The sequence below is a fragment of the Pristis pectinata genome, chromosome 10 (assembly GCF_009764475.1).
Source record: "Pristis pectinata isolate sPriPec2 chromosome 10, sPriPec2.1.pri, whole genome shotgun sequence".
Taxonomy (NCBI): Eukaryota; Metazoa; Chordata; class Chondrichthyes; order Rhinopristiformes; family Pristidae; genus Pristis; species Pristis pectinata.
Window position 1 is genome coordinate 81,973,038 of NC_067414.1, and position 26,062 is coordinate 81,999,099.

General features: G+C 44.6%; 1 protein-coding gene across 2 annotated transcripts in view; it reads left to right on the forward strand.

The window, feature by feature from the left end:
• Window positions 1–1,378: 1,378 nt before the first annotated feature.
• Window positions 1,379–26,062, forward strand: part of LOC127575458 (uncharacterized) — a 132,202-nt gene continuing 107,518 nt past the window's right edge. For both annotated transcript variants that reach the window (XM_052025349.1, XM_052025351.1), the window contains exon 1: window positions 1,379–1,853. In XM_052025349.1, coding sequence (XP_051881309.1) covers window positions 1,588–1,853 — 266 coding nt within the window. In that variant the 5' untranslated portion in view covers window positions 1,379–1,587. The remainder of the gene's footprint in view (window positions 1,854–26,062) is intronic.

A 26,062-nucleotide genomic window follows, 5' to 3' on the forward strand; every position in this document is an offset into this window, starting at 1 on the left:
CTCTGAGCCAGAACTTTATGGGTTCAAGCCCCCTGAAGCCTGGCAACAGTGTAATGCTGAGAATGGCAGTCTTGTCAAAAATGCTGACTTTGTTCTCATTTGGAAGGAAAGATCAAAGGCACTATATGAAGTTTCCACTGCTCTGACTCTGTCATCACCCAGGAAAGGGATTAGCTGGTCATTTTCACACCACTGCTTGTGCAAGGTGTTAGGTCCCAGTTGGTTGTTACAGTTCCTACACTACAAAAATGGTCACAATTCCTTCATCAGCTGCGGAAGTTCATTCTTGTCACTCTGCCTCTTAAAGTGCATTATCAAGCCTTCCAGCACATCTGACACATTTTGGCATATTCTGAAGTTGTGAAAGCTATTACATAAGTAAATGCAAGTTCTTACTTTCTTTGCATTGAGAATCAGTGCATTTGGTATGTATGAAACAGTGCATTTACGAAGGTTCAATGAGACAAGGGATATACAATAAATGGGAGGATACTGAGTAGTGTGGAAGAACAGAGGGACCCTTGCCACTGGATAAACCAATTAGATGGTTAAGTAGGCATACAGAATGCTTTCCTTAGCTGTGCGTAAAGGTTATGCTGGAACTGTATTTACTAGTTAGACCACAACTTGAGTCATACATTTGGTCCTGGGCACCGCCCACCCCCTCCCCCCTTACAGTAACGAGCCAATTGTGCTGGGGAGTCTGAGAGGAGGTTTGCAAGATATAGCCAGGACTAGAACATTGTGGTGATGAGAACATATTGGATAAGGTAGGATTGCTTTCTGGGAATAGAGGAGAATGCTGGGAGAGCGGTCTAAAGTAATAGGAAAGGTCTAATTCCTTCAGTACAGGCGTCCAAACCCAGTCATTCATTTAATGTTGTTGGTAGAGAATTGGGGGTGGGGGGAATTGAGGAACTTTTTTTTCACTGAAGGGTAGGTAGGAATCTAGAACTCACTGCCTGAAACATGCTGGAAAGAGAAACCATCACAAGAGATTCTACAGATGCTGGAATCTGGATCAATACACACAAAATGCTGGAGGAACTCAGCAGGCCAGGCAGCATCTACGGAGGAAAATACACAGTCGACGTTTCAGGTCGAGACCCTTCATCCATGGAATTTGTGTGTGTTGCTGTTGAAAGATAAACCCTCACCACTTTTAAACAGCGCTATTATTTTCATCCTTAAATGTATCGGCACCTCACCTGAGTAAACCTGTGCCCAACCTGGGATAGATCTCTTGAATGTAAGCCAAGCTATACAAAGAAAATTACAGCTGGATCTTGGTTATTGTAGCTCTTGGACGTGTGGTGGCGGCACTTTGCAAGTTAGTGGAGCTGAGGGAGACCTGTTGGAGCAGAACACTGGAAAACAGCGGTAACCGGGAAATTGGAAAGTTGTCTCTCCCTCTGCCCGGATAAACTGTGTCGCAATGTTTGTTTGAGCAACAGTCAGTTGCTCGGCTTGGCAGTGAAGCCGATGAAGTGAGCGGCTCCGCTGCAGTTGAGCAGCGGGTCAGCCCAGTGCGGACACCAGGAGCGGCTCGGCTGGGCTCTCCCACCGTCCCACCTCTCAGCCCTCGGCATGGAGCAGACGCAGGCGGGGAAGCAGCAGGAACAGCAGAAAGGCTTCAAGAAGAAAATCAGCCGGGTTTTCCAACGCAGCAGGTCGACCGGAGATCAGAGCGGGGAAGATGCCCAGAGCGAGTGCAAGGAGTCGCCGGCTGCCAGCGGCAGGAGGAGAAGCTGGGGCTCCTGGCGGCAGAAGAAGAGGTCTCCGCAGCCCGTGCCCCCGACCCCGCTGCTGGTTGCAGCAGGAGACGGCCGACCCGCCCCTACAAGCAGCTTCACGTAAGCCAATTCTTCTTAACCTGCCCCCTTTCTTCCTTTCCCCTGGGACTTTATTTCGGGTTCATTTAAAACAAAACAGGCGCTCCTCTAACTCCTGGCCGCTCAGTTACACCTTCTTCCGCGGGAGGAAGAGTGTTTACTTCAACATATTGAGTGGGTTAATATATAAACAGGCGGGTTGAATTTGAATTCAAATAACCGGGTCACCGGATCAATAACTAACATATGGCGTAAAGACTGAGGTTATTATTAGACGGTGCTCTGTAAATAACCTGTTTTTTTATATAAAAGGTCACTGCAGTATAAGTCATTTATTGGTGCAGGTAGCTTGATGCAATCGAAAGCCCCCAACCTACCAGCTCTCCCACTCACAAAAAATAAAACATTCCAGCAAAGTTAGTACCCACCCCAGTCTAAAGGCGTGCAAAATGCACCCCTCCCCTAAAAGCAGGACATCTAATCAGTGACATTGAACTGCTTTTCATTCGTGGCAGCGCAGACTAATTGCACGACACACACATCAGCCAGCCTGCACTGTTCAGACGGTGGGATCAGCTCAGCTCACGTCTCGGTGATCACCTGTGTTGGCATCGCCACTGTAAGGGAAACTCGTGAGCTTCCTCACGTGTCCTCGTCTCTACCAGCCAATATCAGAGAAGGTGTAATTTATGAAATCTCTTTGGAAAAGGAGTGGATCAGGGTTTGAATGTTCCGTCCTTGTTTCCCTGCCTAGTTATTACAGAATCTGTTCGTTATTTGTATTGGCTCTTACACACTTTTAACATTAAAGAATTTTAATATTAACTCATCATCCACTGTGTTGCATTGTAGGGCCATAAAGAACAGCGTTAAGGAGCAAGTGAAGGCTGTAAATGGCATTCAGTCTTAATGCTATTGGAAATCTAACTTTCAAAAATGTTTGTTTAAGGACAGGAATTAACAGGTACACTGTTTCAAGGTTGTTTGGTGCTTTCAGTATCATCAGCTTTACAGGATTATTCAAGAGTAAAAAGTCCTGGATGGTCAGTGATAAAGAAGGAGTTTTACTCCAAAGAGTCAGCTGTTGAAAAATGCAAACTGTGGTCATAGGGTCATACAGAAACAGGCCCTTTGGCCCAACTGGTCCATGCCAACCAAGGTGCCCATCTAAGCTAGTCACATTTGTCCATTTGCCCTCTAAACCTTTCCAATCCATGTACCTGTTAAATGTTGTTAATGTACCTGCCTCAACCACTCCCTCTGGCAGCTCATTCCACATATGGACCAACCTCTGGGTGAAAAAGTTGTCCCTCAGGTTCCCATTAAACCTATGCCCCCTAGTTCTTGATTCCCCAACCCTGGGAAAAAGGGTGGCACATACACTCTATCTATGCTCCTCATGATTTTATACACCTCTATAAGATCACCCTTCATTCTTCTATGCTAATGAATAAAGTCCTAGCCTGCTCAACCTCTCCCTATGACTCAGACCCTCGAGTCCTGCCAACATCCTCGTAAATCTTTTCTGCACTCTTTCCAGCTCAATTGTCACTGGCAAAGAAGTGCAGATGCTGGAAATACTCAGCAGATTGGGGCAGCGTATGTGGGGCATGATGAAATGTCAGCAGCCTTAACTATTTTTCTGTCTGCATAAAACTCCAACAATCAGCACACTCATAACTTTGGTGCCGGACTGGCAGACTTTCCGCATTGTTGGACGTTATTTCTATTAATCCCCCAACACACTTTAATTCACTTTTTTTTTAAGACGTTACACTGTATTACAATAAATTTTCCCATGAATCAGTTAAGTTTAAAGGGAGCATGGGAACTGAGCCCCAGTGGGTCGAAAGAAAGAACAAGAACCAGGGCCCAGGTAAATGGAAAGAAAGCTGAGCAACCATCACTTGGTGAGCCAGGTGCCCCATTGGGAATTCCGAATATTCCAATTTCAGGTAACCCACAACCCCAGTGTTCCTTTCCCACTCCTGCTGAACCACCTAGATTTTCCCTCCCTTTGTTCAGCTTTTCCATTCGCCCACCACCACTGCCTCCCACATCCATTACCTAAATTCATTACCCTCTGGTTCCATCTGACCACAAGAGTCCATTTCATGCCTGTTCCTTTTATTCTGGCTTTTTCTCACCACTGTCAGGCTGTTGGCCAGCACATTACACAGCCATATGGGATTGGTTGGTAATCTGTTATGAAAGCTACATGCAGCATTCTGAAATCAAAATATTAACTCTGCATAGATTGGCATTTATTATTGACACTGGGTTATTTGTGAGTAAAAAACAAAATTAACTTTGTTTCCAAAAACGCCTTTGGGGTGTTTTATATGCTTTTTCACAGTTAAAATTGAAAGTTTCAATCTCTTCTTGAACGTCTATTGCTAATGGAGTATTTAGTCTTCAATAACAACATTTTTATAAAGCTTTGCAATCAATGCAATACTTCTTGAGTCATGGCTGTAATGTGAAAAATATGGAGAATGTAACAATCCTTTAAGTAATAGCAATGATCTAATAGACAGTACAGAATACATTATCAAATAATTAGTGTCATCAAAGAATCTTCAGTAGCTGGTTTGGAAAATGTGCAATGGACACGAGGAGTTCAAGGCGTGGATTTGTAAACCTCACTTAAAGTGGGAGAATTCAATGTTTATGCTGTTAGGCTGCAAGGTTCCAAGATGGAAAATAAGGTGCTGTTGCTCCAGTTTGTGCTTAGAATTCTCCTGGCAGTGGAGAAGGCCGAGGATTGTCATATCAGTGATAGTGTGGGAGGGGGAGTTGAAGTGACTGGCAATGGGAAGATGCAGATTGCAGTTACGGACAGAGCGCAGGTATTCTGTGAAATGATCACCTAGTCTGCGTTTGGTGTCAACAATGTAGAGGAGGCCACACTTGGAGCACTGAATGCAGTAGATAACATTAAGGGAGGTGTAGGTGAATCTCTGTCTCACCTGAAAGGAATGTTTGGGTCCCTTGATGGAGGTGATGGAGGTGGTGTTGGGGCAGGTGTTGCACCTATGGCGGGGGCAGTGGCAAGTTCCAGGGGTGGGAGCAGGATGGGTGGGGGGGGCGCGATTGAGTGAATGAGGGAGTCGCAGAGAGAGCAGTCCCTGCGAAAGGCAGAAAGAGGTCGGGAGGGGAAGATATGCTTGGTAGTGGGGTCCCATTGGAGATGGTGGGAGTGGCGGAGAATGATGTGTTGGATACGAAGGCTGGTGGGATGAAATGTGAGGAGAAGGGGGACCCTATCCCTGTTGGGTCTGGGAGGGGTGGGGGTGAGAGCAGAGTAAAGGTACACTTGTTGTCCTCTAGTCACCTGGCACCTCATCTTAAAGATTTCCATCAGGACCCAACCATTCTCCTCCCTCGTCTCCTGGGACAGCCTGGGATACATCTCATCAGGTTCTGAAGATTTATACACCTTTAAGGCCACTAAGACATCTAATATCTCCTCTTTTTCAGTGGTAATTTGTTCTAGAATGCCATTGTCTCCCTCCCTGAGTACTTTAACCACAGTACCCTTCTTCTAAATGAATACAAATGAAAGTATTCATTCAAGACCTCACCAATGTCCTCTGGCTCCATGCATAGTCTGCCCTATTCATTCCTACTCTTTTCTTGGTTATTCCCTTGCCTGTATTTATAAAATGCTTTGGGATTTTCCTTAACCTTGTCTGTCAGTGATATTTCTTGCCCCTTCTATCCTCTCCTAATTTAATTTTTAAGTAACCTCCTACACTTTCCACACACATGAAGGACCTCCCCCATTCTCAATTCTCTGTACCTGTTGTATGCTTCCCTTTCTTTCCTTATCCAGCTCTCAATATCCCTTGACATTCAACATTTCTTACGGTCCTTACTTTTGTCCCTGATCCCTCACTATTTCACTTTTGAATGACTCGCATTTTGTTGGATGTAGACTTGCCTGCAGGTTGCTGCTCCCAGTCTATTTTTCCCAGATGTGGTCTTATGATATTGAAACTGGCCCTCCCCCGGTCAAGACTTTAAATTCCACAGAGAAACAAAGGACTGCAAATGCTGGAATCTAGATGAAAAACATGATGATACTGGAGGAACTCAGCAGGCCAGGCAGCATCCATGGAGAAGAGTAGGTGGTCAATGTTTCGGGTCAGGACCCTTCTTCAGGACTGAAGATAGGAAAAGGGGAAAGCAGAGCAGTGATAGGTGGACAAAAAAGGGGATGTGGGGTGGGCACAAGGTGATGATAGGTAGATGCAGGTAAGAGACAGTGATAGGCAGGTGCTGCCATTCTTATATCATTCCATAACAACTTTGAAAGTTACAGAGTTATGGTCACTATCTCCAAAATGCTCCCAGGCTGACACTTCAACCACTCGCCTGGCTACATTGCCTAAGATTAGGTCCAGCACTGCCTCCTCCCTATTTGTTCTGAGCTTGATATCTCTTCATAAATCTGTCTTTAGAACTTGACCTCGGTCTATCACAGTTGCAAATTTCTTTACAATGGATTTGTACAAATATTGAACTTTCTTGGTAGGTTCTCACCACGGATATTGAAACACCACCTTTCTAACATCTGAAAGAGTATGGAAAAATAATAGAATATTTAATGTGAGGCTGCTGTTACTCTATCAGTAAACAATAACGGAAAATCAAAGGAAATCGGATTCCAGGAATACTTTGATAATCCACTGTCATGTTGTTTGGAAATCCTGATGGTTCAGCATCTGGGTCATCTGCTTCACTTTACTGTCTACCATTTAAACTCACCGGGGCCCCATTTCCCACACTCCCGTTAAACTCACCGGGGCCCCATTTCCCACACTCCCGTTAAACTCACCGGGGCCCCATTTCCCACACTCCCGTTAAACTCACCGGGGCCCCATTTCCCACACTCCCGTTAAACTCACCGGGGCCCCATTTCTCACACTCCCGTTAAACTCACCGGGGCCCCATTTCTCACACTCCCGTTAAACTCACTAGGGCCCCATTTCTCACACTCCCGTTAAACTCACTGGGTCCCCATTTCCCACACTCCCGTTAAACTCACTGGGTCCCCATTTCCCACATTGCCGTTAAACTCACCGGGGCCTCATTTTCACACTCCCTCTACACTCGTCAGGTTCACTGGAAAATTTATTGTATTATTATGTAACATCCAAAAAAGTGAATTAAAAGTGTGTTGATGCATTACTAGGAATGATAAACAAACAATTGGAAAATCTCCCAGTCTGTCACCACCAAAGTCCTACCGATTATAGGAGTTCTATTTGAAGGCACTAATTTGTTGAGTGAGGATTGCTCTGCATTCCTGGGATCAGGGCTCCACTGTCTGGTCTGTAGAATAGGTCCTGTGGAGATCTCTAGGTCTAAATACAGCTCCAGAAATGGGTCTAATTTCATAACTCTGAAATATTGCTACTGATGGCAGCCCCACTGTAGCAGAAGAATCATTAAATAATGCAGTGCTACTGTGTAACAAAAAAGCAAAATACTGTTGTTGGATATCTGGAACAAGAGTGGGAGCATGTGGTAGGTTAATCAGTCCCGCGTGGAGAGAAGAGCATTTGTTTTAGTGTGCAAGCTCTTGAGTACTGCTGAACAAGGTAACGTTGAGTATTACCTTGGTGTTTTGTAGTATCCTGCTAAGCAATACTGTACTCAAACAGATATGTGAACAGCTGATGCCAGTGTTGATGGATATCTTTATTTGCCTTTTATTTGGCTCAGGATGTGATGATTGCTCAGTTTATGTAAAGATGAGAATGTTGTTTTCAACTGGTGAAGCACCTGGTTCAACCACTGCCATTGGGGGAGTGTCCCAGGAAGCTTGTTTCAACTTATTTTTTGTAACAGCTGGGTGCAGGCAAAGTTTGTGGATGACCATTATTTCTGTGTTTTGTTGCAAAGCTGGAATCACTAAGGTGGCAAATACAAAAGCACAAGCAGCCAAGACAAAGATATGGTCTCGCCTGTGAAACAATTGCTAAATAACTATTATAGAGTCATAAAGTTATACAGCACAGAAACAGGCCATTCAGCCCACTGAGTCTACATCAACCCATTTACACTAACCCCATTTTATTCCCCCTACATTCCCATCAACTCTCCTCTATGCTACCACTCACCTTCACACTTGGGGGCAATTTACAGTAGCCAATTAACCTACTAACTTGCATGTCTTTGGGTTGTGGGAGGAAACCAGAGCACCCAGAGGAAACCTAAGTGGTCATAGGAAGAACATGCAAACTCCTCACAGACAGCACCAGAGGTCGGGATTGAACTGGGATTGCTGGTGCTGTGAGGCAGTGGCTGTACTGGCTGCACCACTGTGTGGCCTGTATTACTAGATGATAGTAGTAATACCTATTGACCTGCATGGAACTGTATGTAGGCTTATAACACTGCTACTTGTGGTGCCACAGCACAGTGGGTATAAAGCCACCAACCATTGCTACATTACTTCCAGATGTACAAAAGTGCTTAAGGAGTTTCCAAGCTATTGGTGTTGATTGATCGGCCTGTGTATGGATGACAACCGAATCCATTAAACTGTTGAAGGAATTGGTTGCAGCTCCAAGTATATGTTTGTTGATCCAACTAATAATGCCACCAAGATCCATAGAAGCAGGTCATCTTTTATTTGGTTGTGATGACAGTTGCTTGTGATGACAGTTGCTTATATGCCAGCAGGGTGCAAGATAGTTGCCGGACTGAACTCTACATCAGTGGGTGTATTACATGGCAGTATAGAAACACACAAGGGCATAAATCCACTTCTACATAGGAAGTGATGAGCTGACTATGATTTTGACATTATTAAGCCCAAATGTGTTCTTTAGCAAAAAGACCTTCCCATTCTACTCACCCCAGGCATTCATTGAGCTGGACCACTAAAGGTGAGGGTGGGTTGCTGAACTGTGTCCAATGTTACAGAGCAGCCGTGGGAGAGGCAAAAACTAGGTCAGAGGGACGTGTGGGAGTTGTGCACTGATTGGGGATGTGATCTCTTCTCTTGGAGATCTGAGAAGATTGGAGATAGGACAGTATTTAGTAAGAACAAAGGATGATTATTTTTGGAGGAAGAAGTAATAATGAGAAGTTGGATGGACATGAAGTTAGTGGAAGTGGAGTTGATGAAGCAGGAGCGGGTAAAGTGGAGATGTGGTGGATTTAGTTCTGCTGACCACCGCACTCCAGTGTAGGTGGCTTGTGGGCCTGCTGGGATGTAGGCCCAAGTTTAATAGTCTAACCATCAGGAACTTGTTTCCAAATAACAATCTCTTCTAATTCCCTGTAAAACAGCATAAATGTGTTTATTAAACTCCCAAAAACTGAATATATTCTTTTGAAATAGGCACTTATGCAAACCCACTTAGACTTATCAACAATGGCTGTCTATAATTCTGAAGAACCTGAAAAGTAGACACTCAGATATAGCAATATTTGGGGAAAAATGTACTCCTGTCATATTTAGCTCTATTTAATTTTGAGGGATCTTGAAGCTATTTTTGAGTCTTTTCTCCCCCATTCCTCTAAAGGCCACTGACTCTTGCTGGGGTAGAGCTGCCATCTCCAGGTTGTTGTTGAAGGGGCTTTTGCCAATGTGTGAGCTTACTTGGGGTGTGGTGTGGTACTGGGTAGCTGGCGAGGGTCAGGAGGCTATTTTACTATTGAACAGAACACACTCCCAACCCCACCTTTCCATTAGGTTTGCAAATGATCAGCAATCGTTACAAGAACACAAGAACCTAGGAGCAGGAATGGGGCACCAGGCCCCTCAAACCTGCCCCATCATTCATTATGATCACGCCTGATCTTTGCTGGCCTCAACTCCTCTTCTGTGCCAGTTCCTCACATCTCTCAATTCCTCGTCTTTCAAATATTTATCCATCTCCACCTTAAATATATCTAATGATCTGGTCTCCACTACCTTTGGGGGCAGAGAATTCCAGAGATTCATTACTGTCTGAGAGAAGAAATTTCTACACACCCTAGTCTTAAATGGCCAGCCCCTTATTTTATCTCCTTGTTCATGACTGTTCCACTGGTGAGAACATTTCAAATAACTACCCAGCCAATCCCCCTTAGGATGTTATGTGTTTGAATGAGGTCACCCCTCATTCTTATAAATGTCCACAAATAAGACGCAAACTGTCTAGCCTCTCTTGATTGGACTGGGAACTCTTGCTGGTCATTTACTGCCTTATCTTGAGGATCTGGGATCATTTGCATCCTCCTAACTGCTGTCAGTGGATTTCAGCCAACTCAGTACAGGAGTCAAGCCTGGGAACCTCTAATCTGTTTGCTACAGGACACATCAGATGATGTGTTTACATTCTGAACCCATGGAGGAGTTTCTCTTGTGTTTTAACTCTTTAGGGTGTCCGTGGGACAGGACACATACTTGGCAATATACTGTATGTGCCTTTGGATAGAAAGGAGACTTAAGGTCTATCTCTGAAATTATATAATACAATTTTAATGGAGTCACTGATGAATTACTGTGAGCTACCCAGAACACCCGCATCCCATGGATGAAGAGAAGGAACTTTATAACATGAACATTGTAACTTAGCCTTAAAATTGAGACAGCTGAACTTACAAACAACAAGCTGGAGGAACTCAGCAGGTCAGGCAGCATCTGTGGAGGGAAATGGGTGGTTGACATTTTGGGTCGAGCTCCTTCATCTGAACTGAAAGATAGAGGGGAGATGTGCAGAACAAAAGATGTGAGGGGAGGGGGTGGAGCAAGAGCTGGCAAGTGATAGATGGATCCAGGTGAGGACAGTTGATAGACAGATGTAGGAGGGGAGAGTGGAAATAGCGACAGAAGCTGGTAGGTGGAGGAAACAAAGGGTTGAAGATGATGGAGTCCAGAATCTGCAGTCTCTTGTGTCTCCATGATAATTAGCTTACATTTGTCAAATAGCTTGACTGCAAGTAATATGCACACGAAGTTGTTGCATTTGTAAATCAACTCAATTTGCAACAAAGCAAACAATGTTGAAGCCAATATTTGGTTCTGGGTAGTTTTAGAAATATAATGAGATGAGGAGTTGATGTGATGCCAATTATGTCTCTAAATTTGTTTAAAGTGTTGACAGAGATCCAATTCAGCTTCAAGATCTGTGTGAAAGGTTTGGCTAGTGATATGAATTTCATAAACTAAAAGGGAGGAGGAAAAGAAATGCATTTGTGGGGAGGAAAGGAGATTGTTCTGGCAGCTTGAAGTAGGGAACAAGGAACACAGTGACATTGAGAAAATAAAAACCAAGAGAATTTTTTGAGCCTGACTGAATTTTTTGAGGATGTGACTAAACACATCGATGAAGGGAGAGCAGTAGATGTAGTGTATATGGATTTCAGCAAGGCATTTGATAAGGTACCCCATGCAAGGCTTATTGAGAAAGTAAGGAGGCATGGGATCCAAGGGGACATCGCAATGTGGATCCAGAACTGGCTGGCCCACAGAAGGCAAAGAGTGGTTTTGAAGGGTCATATTCTGCATGGAGGTCAGTGACCAGTGATGTGCCTCAGGGATCTGTCCTGGGACCCTTACTCTTTGTGATTTTTATAAATGACCTGGATGAAGAAGTGGAGGGATGGGTTAGTAAGTTTGTGGATGACACAAAAGTTGGATGTGTAGTGGATAGTATAGAGGGCTGTCAGAGGTTACAGCGGGACATAGATAGGATGCAAAGTTGGGCTGAGAAGTGGCAGATGTAGTTCAACCCAGATAAGTGTGAAGTGGTTCATTTTGGTAGGTCAAATATGATGGCAGAGTATAGTATTAATGGTAGGATTCTTGGCAGTGTGGAGGATCAGAAGGATCTTGGGGTCCGAGTCCATAGGACACTCAAAGCAGCTGCACAGGTTGACTCTGTGGTTAAGAAGGCATGTGGTGTATTGTCCTTCATCAATCAGGGAATTGAATTTAGGAGCCGAGAGGTATTGTTGCAGCTATATAGGATCCTGGTCAGACCCCACTTGGAGTACTGTGCTCAGTTCTGGTCGCCTCACTACAGGAAGGATGTGAAAGCCATAGAAAGGGTGCAGAGGAGATTTACAAGGATGCTGCCTGGATTGCGGAGCATGCCTTATGAAGGCAAGTTGAGGGAACTTTTGAGGAAGCCTTTTCTCCTTGGAGCGACGGAGGATGAGGGAGGATCTTATAGGGGTTTATAAAATGATGAGAGGCATTGATCGGGTAGATAGAGGCTTTTCCCCAGGGCTGAAATGGTTGCCACAAGAGGACACAGGTTTAAGGTGCTGGGGAGTAGGTATAGAGGAGATGTCAGGGGTAAGTTTTTTACTCAGAGAGTGGTGAGTGTGTGGAATGGGCTGCCGGCAACGGTGGTGGAGGTGGATACGATAGGGTCTTTTAAGAAACTTTTGGATAGCTACATGGAGCTGAGAAAAATAGAGGGCTATAGGTAAGCCTAATAATTTCTGAGGTAGGGACATGCTCGGCACAGCTTTGTGGGCCGAAGGGCCTGAATTGTGCTGTAGGTTTTCTATGTTCTGTTCTAGAAAGCTTGAAAGGACAGACGGAGAGTTTACCGTATAAACAGTAAGAAAGAGATCATAGGAACTGAAGAGGAAAGATAACCTAAAGCAAGGGAAAGTAGTGAAATTAAAAACATTCAGAGGCAGGCATGGTAGTGCTTTACATCGCCAGCGACATGGGTTCAAATCCGGCCACTGCCTGTAAGGAATTTGTATGTTCTCCCCGTGTCTGCGTAGGTTCTTCTGGGTGCTCCGGTTTTCTCCCATATTCCAAAGACGTACATGTTAGGAAGTTGTGGGCATGCTATGTTGGTGCCGGAAGCGCGGCGACACTTGAGGGCTGCCCCCAGAACACCCTACGCAAAAGATGCATTTCACTCTGATTTCGATGTATATGTGACTAATAAAGAAATCTTATCTTGAAGCTTTCTTGCGTTGTATAAATACAATAACAAAACAACAAGATGGCACAAAAGAGATATTTCCTTTTATTGCTCTATAAGAATGGCACTGCAAACACAATGCAACTGAGTCTGTTCCCTGTGTCCTATAAAATTGTAATGTAAGAACATAGAACTAGAAGCAGGAGTAGGCTATTTGACATAATCTATCATTTGATAAAATCATGGCTGATGATCTATCTACCCTCCATTTTCTTGTCCTGTCTCATATCCCTTGGCTCCTCCAATATCCAGAATCGTATCCATCTCAGTTTTGAATGACTGGTCATCCCCATGTGCCTTGGGTAGAGAACTCCAAAGGTTCACTTCCCTCTTCTCACTTCTCATCTCGGTCCTAAACTGAAATGATATCCCCCTTTTGTGTCTGTGACCTGTAGTTCTCCCTTAATGTCAGCAAAACAAAGGAGCTGGTCATTGACTTCAGGAAGTGGGGTGGAGTACATGCCCCAATTTGTATCAATGGTGCCAAGCTGGCGATGGGTGAGAGCTTCAACTCCTGAGGTGTATATATCACTAACAATTTGTCTTGTTCCAGCCACATGGAAGCTACAGCCAAAAAAGCACACCGATGCTGCGACTTCCTCAGAGGCTAAGGAAATTCGGGCATGTCCCTGATATCTCTCACCAAACTTTATAGATGCACCATAGAAAACATCCTATCTGGAATCATCACAGCTTGGTATGGCAACTGCTTTGCCCAAGACTGCAGGAAATTGCAGAGGGTTGTGAATGCAGTCCAGTCCATCATGAAGACTAACCCTCCCATCCATGGACTCTCTCTACACTTCCCGCTGCCTTGGGAAAGCAGCCAACATAATCAAAGACCCCTCCCGCCCTGATCATTCTCTCTTCTTCCCCTTCCCCCTTCCCATTGGGCAGAAGATACAAAGGCTTAAGAACATGTACCACCAGGCTCAGGACAGCTTCCTTACAGCCAATAAATCTACCTTTAGGTAAGGAGACCAAGACTGTACACAATGTTCTAGGTGTAGTCTCACCAAGTCCCTTTATAATTACAATAAGACATTTATACTCCAGTATTAGAATCCTTCTCTCAATAAGGGCCAACATACATTCACCTTCCTAATTGCTTGTTGATTCTGTATGTTGGCTTTCAGTGACTTGTGTAGAAACTTATCAAAAATTACAGGGGGATCTTGATCAGCTAGAAAAGTGGGCTGAGGATTGACAAATGGCTTTCAATTCAGATAAGTGCAGAGTGTTGCATTTTGGAAGTGAAAGCAGGGTAGGACTTATACAATGAATGGTAGGGACCTGGGGAGTGTTGTGGAATGGAAGGACCTAGGAGTACAAGTGCATAGTTCGCTGAAAGTGGCGTCACAGGTAGACAGGGTGGTGAAGAAAGGGTTTGGCACGCTGGCCTCATCAGTCAGGGAACCGAATATAAGAGTTGGGACTTTATGTTGCGGTTGCACAAGATGTTGGTGAGGCCACACTTGGAGTCTTGTGTACAGTTTTGGTCACCTTGTCATTAAGCTGGAAAGAGTGCAATGAAGATTTACGAGAATGTTGCCAGGACTTGAGGGCCTGAATTACAGAGAGAGGTTGGGCAGGCTAGGACTTTATTCCTTGGAATTTAGAAAACTGAGGGGTGACCTCATGGAGGTGTATAAAGTCATGAGGGGCAGAGATGAAGTGAATGTACGCAATCTTTTTCCCAGGGAAAGGGAATAGGTTTGAGGTGAGAAGGGAAAGATTTAAAAGGGATCTGAGGGGCAACTTCTTCATGTAGATGCTGATGCATATATGGAACAAGCTGCCAGAGAAAGTAGTTGAGCTAGGTACAATAACAACAATTAAAAGACGGTTGTATATGTACATGGATAGGAAAGGTTTGGAGGAATATGGGCCAAACATGGGCAAATGAGACTAGTTTAGATGGGCACCTTGGTCAGCATGGATGAATTGGGCCGAAGGGCCTGTTTCAGTGCTGCATTACTCTATGATTCTATGTGTACAAGGGAACACAGGACTCTTTGAACATTACATTATCCTGTCTCTGACCATATACAAATAGTCTGTATTTAAGCCTTTTTATACCAATGTGGATAATCTCACAATACAGGAAGTCCCCGGGTTACGAACGACTTCCGTTTTTGAGACTGCTCGTAACCCGATTTTGTATGTAACTCGGAACAGTGTCCACGCATGCGCACTTGGGCCGGGGATCGCAGCCACGCATGCGCACTTGGGCTGGGGATCGCGGCCGCGCATGGCCCCAGCCGCACATACGCACTTGGCCTGGGGTTCCCTGGCCGCATATGCGCACTTGGCCCGGGGTTGGGCCAAAGAAGGTGTACCGCCGCCGTGGTAGGATTGGGGGCTGGGCCCGCTTATGAACCGACCACGAAGGTCGGTTTGTAAGTACGGGTGTTCGCAAGTCGGGCGTTCGTAAGTCGGGGACTTCCTGTATTCCAATATCTGCCATGTTATTGCCTGCTCAACTTTGCTTACATCCACTTGAAGCCATTTTGGATCATTATCACAACCCACATTCCTGCTTGGTTTCATATCATCAGCAAATTTGGAAGTGTTACATTTGCTTCCCTCGGCCAAATCTTTGACATTGATCATGGAGCCCAAGCATTAATCCCTAAGAAACGCCACCAGAACATTCTGTTGTTTGGATTACCAAATCATCATCCATGTCAGTGTATTACCCTCACTTCCATGTGCTCTAACTTGGATCACCAACCTCTTATGTGGAATCGTATCAAAAGTCTTCCAAAGTTCCAAATACACCATATCCTCTGCTTCCCCTCATAAATAAAAAAATGCTATGACAGGGAACCTTCCCACTGTGGTGACACGGGACGTTTTCACTGTGACCATCTGATAATTGAATGGAGGGAATCAACCACCTGTCAAATCCTGACTGATTTTTGTCCACTTGGTGAAGATGAGAAACAGCAACCTGAGGGAATGTTGAAGTACCTAAGTGACCACCAGCTCCTTAGACACCATGAACACTTGCTTACAAGGGCTCACACAGAGCCTGCTGGAGAGGCACAGAAGGATGCCACACAGATCAATCTGCCTGTATGCAGATCTGTCTGGACTTTCTGGTCTCTGCCACAGGGGAGCAATTTGGAAGTTTGAAATGAACAGCAACAACGTCACCAGAGAACAGCTTAAAGTCCTCTGAGCAGAGAAGTGCCACTGATGAGCAGCGTGCTGCTCTGAATGTGCACATGGAGCACTCCAGGAGAGCTCCTGGTTCTTTAGGCATGAGAGCAGCATGTTGTTCTCCACAAATAGGGATGCTTGTCAGATCCTCCTGCATGAGGTTTCTCATGCATGAGCAGTTCTCCTGGAGCAGAGATGACATGTAAACTCGTCTTTTCTGCAGGAACAGAGCTTTACTCTCTGCTCACATCCCTCGTTATCCTGAGTAGAATCACGCCCAGACTGAGTAGCAGTCTGAACCTGAGGAGAGGAGTGGACACAGGAGGGAATAGGCATCTATGGTTCAGGATCAGCCAGTGGCTTAATTCTGGGGTCAAAAGCAGATCTCTGCACCATTGTCTATCCAGTCCTTGAGAGGCTCAACAGATCAATATCCCACTTACAAGCGTACCAGTTCACATTCTATCATGGTATGGTCCCACATCTAGCCATCATAAACATCTTTCATTTCTCCCTGGGCAATCTGAAGCTGGCATATCTATGACAAGAGCTGCCCATTGGTCAATGAGGACATCAGTGCAACCTGTGTGAAAGGGAGCAACCTCCAGCAGCCAGACTTGTAACCACACGGGATAGACTGCAATACGGTGCTTGAACTAAAACCAACATGTTTATGGATTACTTTCAGCTTCAGTATTGATTAGCTGCCATTGATGATGAACTTAATTGCAAAGAGTTCAGGATTTGGATCAAGGTTCAGAGCCTGCAGAGAGGAGCAGACATGACAAATGTGTTTTGTGCGGAGGGCAGTGTTCATTTAACTAGTTGCCCTTCACCAGGAAAGACAGATGTTTTAGCAAGCCATTTCAGTATTTGGATCAGTGATTCATTCATTGAGGTGTAATATTCAGTGTCGGCAGTCCTGCAGTGGAGGAGGTGAGGAATTATAATGTAACATTAGGCTTTTAATGTGGTGGCATAGTGGTTAAATTACCAGACAAGTAAACCGTGGCCTGGGCTGATAATCCAGAGACCAGAGTACAAATCGTACCTTGGTAACTGGTAGCCTTGGTATTGATGATAAGCAAATTATTGGATTGTTGTAAAATGTCCAGTTCACTTGCCTCCTTCCGGGGAGGAAATCTGCTGTCCTGCCTGGAGGTGACCTCAGACCCTCATCAATATTGTTCCCTCTGAAATGGGGACCAAGAGTTGGCAGATGTTGGAATTTAGAGCAAAAATGTAAACTGTTGGAGGAACTCCAAATAAGATGCTGGAGGAACCCAGCCAGCCAGGCAGCATCTGTGGAGGGAAATGGACAGTGATGTTTAGGGTCGAGATCCCAGTCCTGAAGAAGGGTCTGGACCCGAAATGTTGACTGTCCATTTCCCTCCACAGATGCTGCCTGACCTGCAGAGTTCCTCCAGCATCTTGTTTGTTGCTTCAGATTCCAGCATCTGTAGTCTCTTGTGTCTCCTGCTGGAGGAACTCAGCAGATCAAGCAGCATCGGCAGAGGCAAAGAAATGGTCAGTGTTTTGGGTCAGGATCCTGTATCTGTCCTGATGCAGGGTCCCGACCTGAAACATTGACTGTTTCTTTGCCTCCACAGATGCTGCTTGACCTGCTGAGTTCCTCCAACTGTTTGTTATTTGACTCTGAAATGGCCCAGTTAGAAATCTTGTTCAAGGGAAATTGGGGATGTGCAGTCTATGCTGACCTTGCCAGTGATTCCCACATCCCAAAAAATAAATAAGTGGAAAAAAATGGGCACTGTTGGTAAGTGGTAATTGATTTATTACCACATGTATCGAGGTACAGTGAAAAACTTTGTTTTGCATGCCGTCCATACAGATCATTTCATCACATTAGTACATTGAGGTAGTACATGGGAAATGCAATACCAGAATGCAGAATATAGTGTTGGCTGATTTTGGGTGATCTACATTGGAGCTGGAGAGAATATTGTGCGGAGGGCCACTTTGCTCCAGACATTTGCCCATACAGGTTCATCTCCAGGAGTGTCTCTCTATTTGAGAGGTCCATATTGCCCTTGCAGTCCCTTCGTTACTCCTCAAAGCAAAGTCAAGCTGCTCTGTGTTGGATATTCCATCTTTTCCATAAAAAAGCAAAAAAAGAAGCCAAATGAAAATGTAAAACCAGAAGCAGGATATGGAGCTGTTGTTTTGTTAACATTTCCATATCACTCACCCCACTGAGACTATTGACCCCATAAGGAAAGACTCGAATCAAACACATATAATGTATCTGATCCTTTATTAGCAATGCAAACAAGGTTAGTCTCAGTTTGATCCATAACCTAATCTCACGGACTCAAGGTGGTCACAATGACCATGCCTAGGAAATAGTTGGGGGGGGGGGGGTGGTCAGTGTAGTGTACGTGTGATGGGGAGGAGAGAGGCTGGTGGGTAGAAATTGGCGGGTGGTCTATACCCGATTATTAACCGCTTGTTGCTGCTGGAAGAAGTGCACCAGGATTTTGGATATAGAATTTGGAGAAAGTGTCCATTTAATCTGATTCAGCTATGATGTGCTTCATGCCTATCAAAGTTTATTATTAACTAGTTCTAACTTAGCAACACACAAAAAATTCTGGAGGAAATCAGCAGGTCAGGCAGCAACTTACTTCTAACTTAGGTTTAGTTTATGACATTTTATGGTGCAGTCTGAACCTCAATCTCCCTGAGCTTTATTCTTTTAATATGAAGGTCCTCCAGTAATGTGGGTTGTATTTCACCCTGTGAAAGAATACATTAAGATACTTGCACAAAAGTTCAGTTGTAGTAGGATTTTTCAACTAACAAGCCACAGCTTAATACTTCACAAGCTGGTGAGATGTTGCTTGACTGTTGTTTTCAGCTTTCTGTCCTGGGGTGTTCTATGATCTGAGCTGTAAACTGTCTCTATATTTACTTTCTAAATAATGCCTGAACAGACTACAGAACATGTTTCATAGAACACTAGAGCACAGTACAGGCCCTTCGGCCCACAATGTTGTGCCGACATTTTATCCTGCTCTAAGATGTATCTAACCCTTCCCTCCCACATAGCCCCCTATTTTTCTATCATTCATATGTCTATCTAAGAGTCTCTTAAATGTCCCTAATGTATCTGCCCCCACAACCTCTGCCAGCAGTGCGTTCTACGCACCCACCACTCTCTCTGTAAAAAAAAACTTACCCCTTATACCTTCCTCCAATCACCTTAAAATTATGTCCCCTTGTATTAGCCATTGTCGCCCTGGGAAAAAGTCTCTGACTGTCCACTCAATCTATGCCTCTTATCATCTTGTACACACCTTATCATTCTTATACATTTGAAGGGCCAGATACAGAGTTCATGTTGCCCCTGGCTGGAGTGTCAAGGGGCACAATCTCAAAATAAACAGTTAGCCATTTATTTCTGAGATAAGAAAAGAAGAAATTTCTTCACTCAGAGGGTGGTGAGTCTTTAGAATTCTCTACCCAAGAGTGCTGTGAAGGCTCAGTTACTGAGCATATCCAAGACCAAGATCAATAGTAAGGAACTCATGGGATGTGGAGATACTGCAGGAAAATGGAGCTAAGTAAAAGATCAACCATAATCTTACTGAATGGCAGAGCAAGAACAAGGAGTTGAATGACCTACTCCTGCTTGTATTTTGTATGTTCTTTGTTCTTAAAGCAATCAAAAAAAAAACTTAAATCACCAGCTGTCCAGGCCCTGAATTCTGGAATTCCCTTGCTCCTCCAACTCTGTATTCTCTTTTAAGCTGTCCCTTAAAACAAATCTAATTGAGGAAGCTTAGGTCGCCCATCCTATCTTCCTTTGGCGTGGCGTTCAAGTTTGCTTGATATGTGAAATGATGTGTAATTTTATAATATGACATGTAACATGTCCATTCAAATTGTGTTGCTTTATTGTAGATTATCTCAGTTCTAAGTTGGGAAAAGAAGTGCAGTAAATTCAGACTAGTTGGGTAGATCTATCAAGAGAAACTGCAAAGGTTAATGAACTGATTGGCTTCCATCTTTAAACCAGAGAACAATACAGCACAATACAGGCCCTTCGGCCCACCATGTTGTGCTGACCTTCAAACCACTCCTAAGACTATCTAACCCCTTCCTGCCACATATCCCTCTAACTTAAATTCCTCCATATGCTTATCTAACAATCTCTTGAATTTGACCAACGTATCAGCCTCCACCACCGCCCCAGGCAGCACATTCCATGCACCAACCACTCTCTGGGTGAAAAACCTCCCTCTGACGTCTCCCTTGAACTTCCCACCCATTACCTTAAAGCCATGCCCTCTTGTATTGAGCATTGGAACCTCTGACGATGATCTTTGTGTTGTCCATGGAGATGGGAGAGGTTCCGGAAGATTGGAGGGTTGCGGATGTTGTTCCCTTATTCAAGAAGGGGAGTAGGGATAGCCCAGGAAATTATAGACCGCTGAGTCTTACCTCAGTGGTTGGTAAGCTGATGGAGAAGATCCTGAGGGGCAGGATTTATGAACATTTGGAGAGGTATAATATGATTAGGAATAGTCAGCATGGCTTTGTTAAGGGCAGGTCCTGCCTTACGAGCCTGATTGAATTTTTGAGGATGTGACTAAGCACATCGATGAAGGGAGAGCAGTAGATGTAGTGTATATGGATTTCAGCAAGGTATTTGATAAGGTACCCCATGCGAGGCTTATGGAGAAGGTGAGGAGACATGGGATCAAAGGGGGCATTGCAGTGTGGATCCAGAACTAGCTGGCCCACAGAAGGCAAAGAGTGGTTGTTGAAGGGTCGTATTCTGAGTGGAGGTCGGTGACCAGTGGTGTACCTCAGGGATCTGTACTGGGACCCTCACTATTTGTGATTTTTATAAATGACCTAGATGAGGAAGTGGAGGGGTGGGTTAGTAAGTTTGCAGATGACATAAAGGTTGGGGGTGTTATGGATAGTTTGGAGGGCTGTCAGAGGTTACAGAGGGACATAGATAGGATGCAGAGTTGGGCTGAGAAGTGGCAGATGCAGTTCAACCCAGATAAGTGTGAAGTGGTTCATTTTGATAGGCCAAATATGTTGGCGGAATATAGTATTAATGGTAGGACTCTTGGCAGTGTGGAGGATCAGAGGGATCTTGGGGTCCAAGTCCATAGGATGCTCAAAGTGGCTGTGCAGTTTGACTCTGTGGTTAAGAAGGCATATGGTGTATTGTCCGTCATCAATTGGGGAATTGAATTTAGGAGGCATGAGGTATTGTTGCAGCTATATAGGTCCCTGGTCAGACCCCACTTGGAGTATTGTGATCAGTTCTGGTCGCCTCACTACAGGAAAGATGTGGAAGCCATAGAGAGGGTGCAGAGGAGATTTACAAGGATGCTGCCTGGAATGCGAAGCATGCCTTATGAAAGCAGGTTGAGGGAACTCGGCCTTGTCTCCTTGGAGAGACGGAGGATGAGGGGGGACCTGATTGAGGTATATAAGATGATGAGAGGTATTGACAGGGTAGATAGTCAGAGGCTTTTCCCCAGGGCTGAATTGGTGGCCACAAGAGGACATAGGTTTAAGGTGCTGGGGAGTAGATATAGAGGAGATGTCAGGGGTAAGTTTTTTACTCAGAGAGTGGTGAGTGCATGGAATGGGCTGCCGGAAACGGTGGTGGAGGTTGATACGATAAGGTCTTTCAAGAGACTGTTAGATAGGTACATGGAGCTGAGTAAAATAGAGGGCTATGGGTAAGCCTAGTAATTTCTAGGGTAGGGACATGTTCGGCACAGCTTTATGGGCTGAAGGGCCTTAATTGTGCTGTACTTTTTCTATGTTCTATGTTCTTCTATGGTGCCCTGGGAAAGAGGCGCTGGCTGTCCACTCTATCTATTCCTCTTAATATTTTGTATACCTCCATCATGTCTCCCCTCATCCTCCTTCTCTCCAATGAGTAAATCCCTAGCTCCTTTAGTCTCTCCTCATAATCTATACTCTCTAATCCAGGCAGCATCCTGCTAAATCTCCTCTGCACCCTTTCCAATGCTTCTACATCCTTCCTATAATGAGGCAACCAGAACTGGACACAGTACTCTGAGTGTGGTCTAACCAGAGTTTTGTAAAGCCACGTCATTACTTCGCAGCTCTTAAACTCGATCCCACGACTTATGAAAGCTAACATCCCATAAGCTTTCTTAACTACCCTATCCACCTGTGTGGCAACTTTCAGTGATCTGTGGATATGAACCTGCAGATCCCTCTGCTCCTCTACACTCCCCAGAATCCTGCCATTTACCTTGTGTTCTACCTTGGAGTTTGTCCTTCCAAAGTGTACCACCTCAGACTTCTCAGGATTGAACTCCATCTGCCACTTCTCAGCCCAGCTCTGCATCCTATCAATATCCCTCTGTAAGCTTCTACAGCCCTCCACACTATCCACAACACCACCGATCTTTGTGTCATCTGCAAACTTGCTAACCCACCCTTCCACTCCCTCATCCAAGTCATTAATAAATATCACGATAAGTAGAGGTCCCAGAACCAACACCACTAGTCACAGCCCTCCAATCCGAATGCACTCCCTCCACCACAACCCTCTGCTTTCTACAGGCAAGCCAATTCTGAATCCACACGGCCAAGCTTCCCAGGATCCCTTGCCCTCTGACCTTCTGAAGAAGCCTATCATGTGGAACCTTGTCAAGCGCCTTACTAAAATCCATGTAGCCCACATCCACTGCACTACCCTCATCAATCTTCCTGGTCACCTCCTCAAAGAACCCTATCAGGCTAGTGAGGCAAGATCTTCCCTTCACAAATCCATGCTGGCTGTCCCTAATCAGTCCATAATTCTCTATATGATCATAGATCCTATCTCTTAGAATCCTTTCTAGCAGCTTACCCACCACAGACGTAAGGCTCACTGGTCTGTAATTCCCTGGACTTTCCCTACTACCTTTTTTGAATAAGGGGACAACATTCATCACCCTCCAATCCTCCGGTACCATCCCCGTGGACAACAAGGACTCAAAGATCCTAGCCAACGGTTCAGCAATCTCCTCTCTTGCCTCACGAAGCAGCCTGGGGAATATTCCGTCAGACCCCAGGGACTTATCTGTCCTAATATTTTCTAACAGCTCCAACTCATCCTCCCTCTTGATATCTACATACTCCAGAACATTACCCTTACCAACACTGTCCTCAGCGTCATCAAGACCTGTCTCCTTGGTGAATACTGAAGAGAAGTATTCATTGAGAACCTCATCCGCTTCCACAGCTTCCAGGCACATCTTCCCACTTTTGTCTTTAATCAGTCCTACCTTTACTCTAGCCATCCTTCTGCTCTTCACGTACGAGTAAAAAGCCTTGGGATTCTCCTTAACCCTACTCGCCAAAGCCCTTTCATGTTCCCTTCTTGCTCTCCTCAGCCCTTTCTTAAGTTCTCTCCTTGCTATATATTCTTCATGAGCCCTATCTGATCCTTGCTGCTTACACCTTATGTATGCTGCCTTCTTCTTCCTAACTAGTTGTTCCACCTCTCTCGTCACCCATGGTTCCTTCACCCTATCATTCCCTCTCTGCCTCACTGGGACAAATTTATCCCTAACATCCTGCAAGAGATCCCTGAACATCAACCACATCTCCATAGTACATTTCCCTTCAAAAATGTCATCCCAATTTACACTCTCAAGTTCTCGCCTTATAGCCTCATAATTCACCTTTCCACAATTAAATATATTCCCGTCCTCTTTGCTCCTATCCCTGTCCATGACAATTCTAAAGGTTATGGAGCAATGGTCACTGTCCCCCAAATGCTCACCCACCGATAGATCTGTCACCTGACCCAGTTCATTACCTAAAACTAGATCTAATATGGCATTTCCTCTAGTCAGCCTGTCAACATACTGTGTCAGGAATCCATCCTGGACACACTTAGCAAACTCTACCCCATCTAAACCTTTGAAACTAAGCAGGTGCCAATCAATATTTGGAAAGTTGAAGTCTCCCATGATAACAACCCTGTTATTTTTGCACCTTTCCAAAATCTGCCTCCCAATCTGCTCCTCAGTATCCCTACTGCTACCGGGGGGCCTATAGAATACTCCCAGTAGAGTAACTGCTCCTTTCTTGTTCCTCACTTCCACCCATATTGACTCGAGAGAGGATCCTTCTACATTATGCACCCTTTCTGCAGCTGTAATCGTGTCCCTGACCAGTATCACCACCCGTCCTCCTCTTCTCCCCACCCCCATCCCTTTTAAAACACTGAAAACCAGGAATATTCAATATCCATTCCTGCCCTGATGTCAGCCATGTCTCTGTGATAGTCACAATATCGTAGTCCCATGTATTTATCCAAGCCCTCAGTTCATCTCCCTTATTCCTGATGCTTCTCACATTTAAGTAAATGCACTTTAGCCCATCCACCTTTTTACTTTTATACTCTGTGCTCTGCTTCTCCTTCCTCAAAGCCTCTCTACCTGTTAGATCTGACTATTCCCCATCCCCTTCTTCCTCTGACCTACTCCTCCGGTTCCCATCCCCCTCGCATACTAGCTTAAACCCTCCCAAACCACCCTAGAAACCTGGCTGCAAGGATATTGGCCCCCCTCAGGTTCGGGTGTAACCCGTCCTCTCTGTACAGATCCCTCCTTCCCCAGAAGAGATCCCAATGATCCAAAAATCTAAAACCTTCCCTCCTGCACCAACTTCTCAGCCACACATTTATTTACCATCTCCTCCTATTCTTACCTTTACTATTGCGTGGCACTGGCAGCAATCCCGAGATTGCTACCCTTCTGTCAATTTCATCTGTCAGCTGTTGATGACAGTTTCATCTGTCAATAAGATAATTCTAGAAGACAGTTACTAGTACTAATTATGTTAACGCTTCGACTGAAGCCAACCAGCTGTGAAATTCTCTTGTTAGTCAAGACAATCCATGGCAGTTGCAATCTTGCAAAGTTGGCTTTGTATAAAATCATTCATACAAACTGGTCAAGTTGCCACAATCAGATGTTGGGCTTTAAGCTTTAACTGGAGCTGCAATTCTGTACAATAAAACTCTTAAACCGGCATGCTCAGGACTTTGTGCTGGGCAAGCAGATTTTCTGAAGCATCGGGTGTTATTCGCTATTAATACTCCAACACTTTTTAAAATTCACTTATTTAGATGATAAATTTCCAAGTGATCGCATTAAGTTTAAAGGAAACATGGATAAAGTACTCTGTTCAGGTTAAAAAGAACATGGGAAACGGAGCCCCAGTGAGCTGAAGGGGAGTGTGAGGACCAGGGACCAAGTGAGCAGGAATGTCACCAAAAGAGTCAGATGTCAAACCATCAGGAATTCTGAATTATCGGATCATGGATTATCAGAGCTCAAATGTAATTTGTTGGACACATCATTCAACCTTTTAATAATCTGTTCACTAGCCACCAAATATTCACTGTTTGAAGCTGAAGTAGATGTTCTTAAACTTGGTCTCCAAATTGACCAGAGATGAGCTTCCAGTTCCTGTAGTTGTTCCATCATCAAGACTACCAACTTCTACCTCCCAACATTCCCCATTTGTCGCTGTCTCCTGCACATGTATCACTGAAAGCCTCATCCATTCTGTTATAGCCTCCGCTTTTCCAATGGTCTCCTGGCCAGTCACCCAACTTGTACAACTTGGAGAAAGACCCATTCACCTACCACAGATTATTGACCTATGGCGGTTCCCAATTCACTTCAATTTTAAAATGCCCAGCCTTGTTTACAAAACTCCACAGCCTTGCTGTTGCCTGTTGCTGTAATCTTCTCCAGCTGAGCAATTCCACAAAGTATCTGCACTCTTCCAACTCTCTCCTGTTGAGGATATCGGCTTTTAATCACTTTATCATTGAGGACCCCACCTTCAGTTGCCTCAGCCTTTGGCTCTGAAATTCTCACTCAAAACCTCTCTCTGAAAACTTCTCAAAACTTCTCTTTCTCCCTTTAAGAGATTTAACAAAATTAATCCCATGGATGAAGATTTTCATTACCTTTCTTTTTATTATTTTGTGTGACTCTTTGTTTGATAATACATTTAATATAATAAAGATAATACTTTATTATATTAAAGTTTTTTCTTCTTTGACTGAATGATAAAATATAA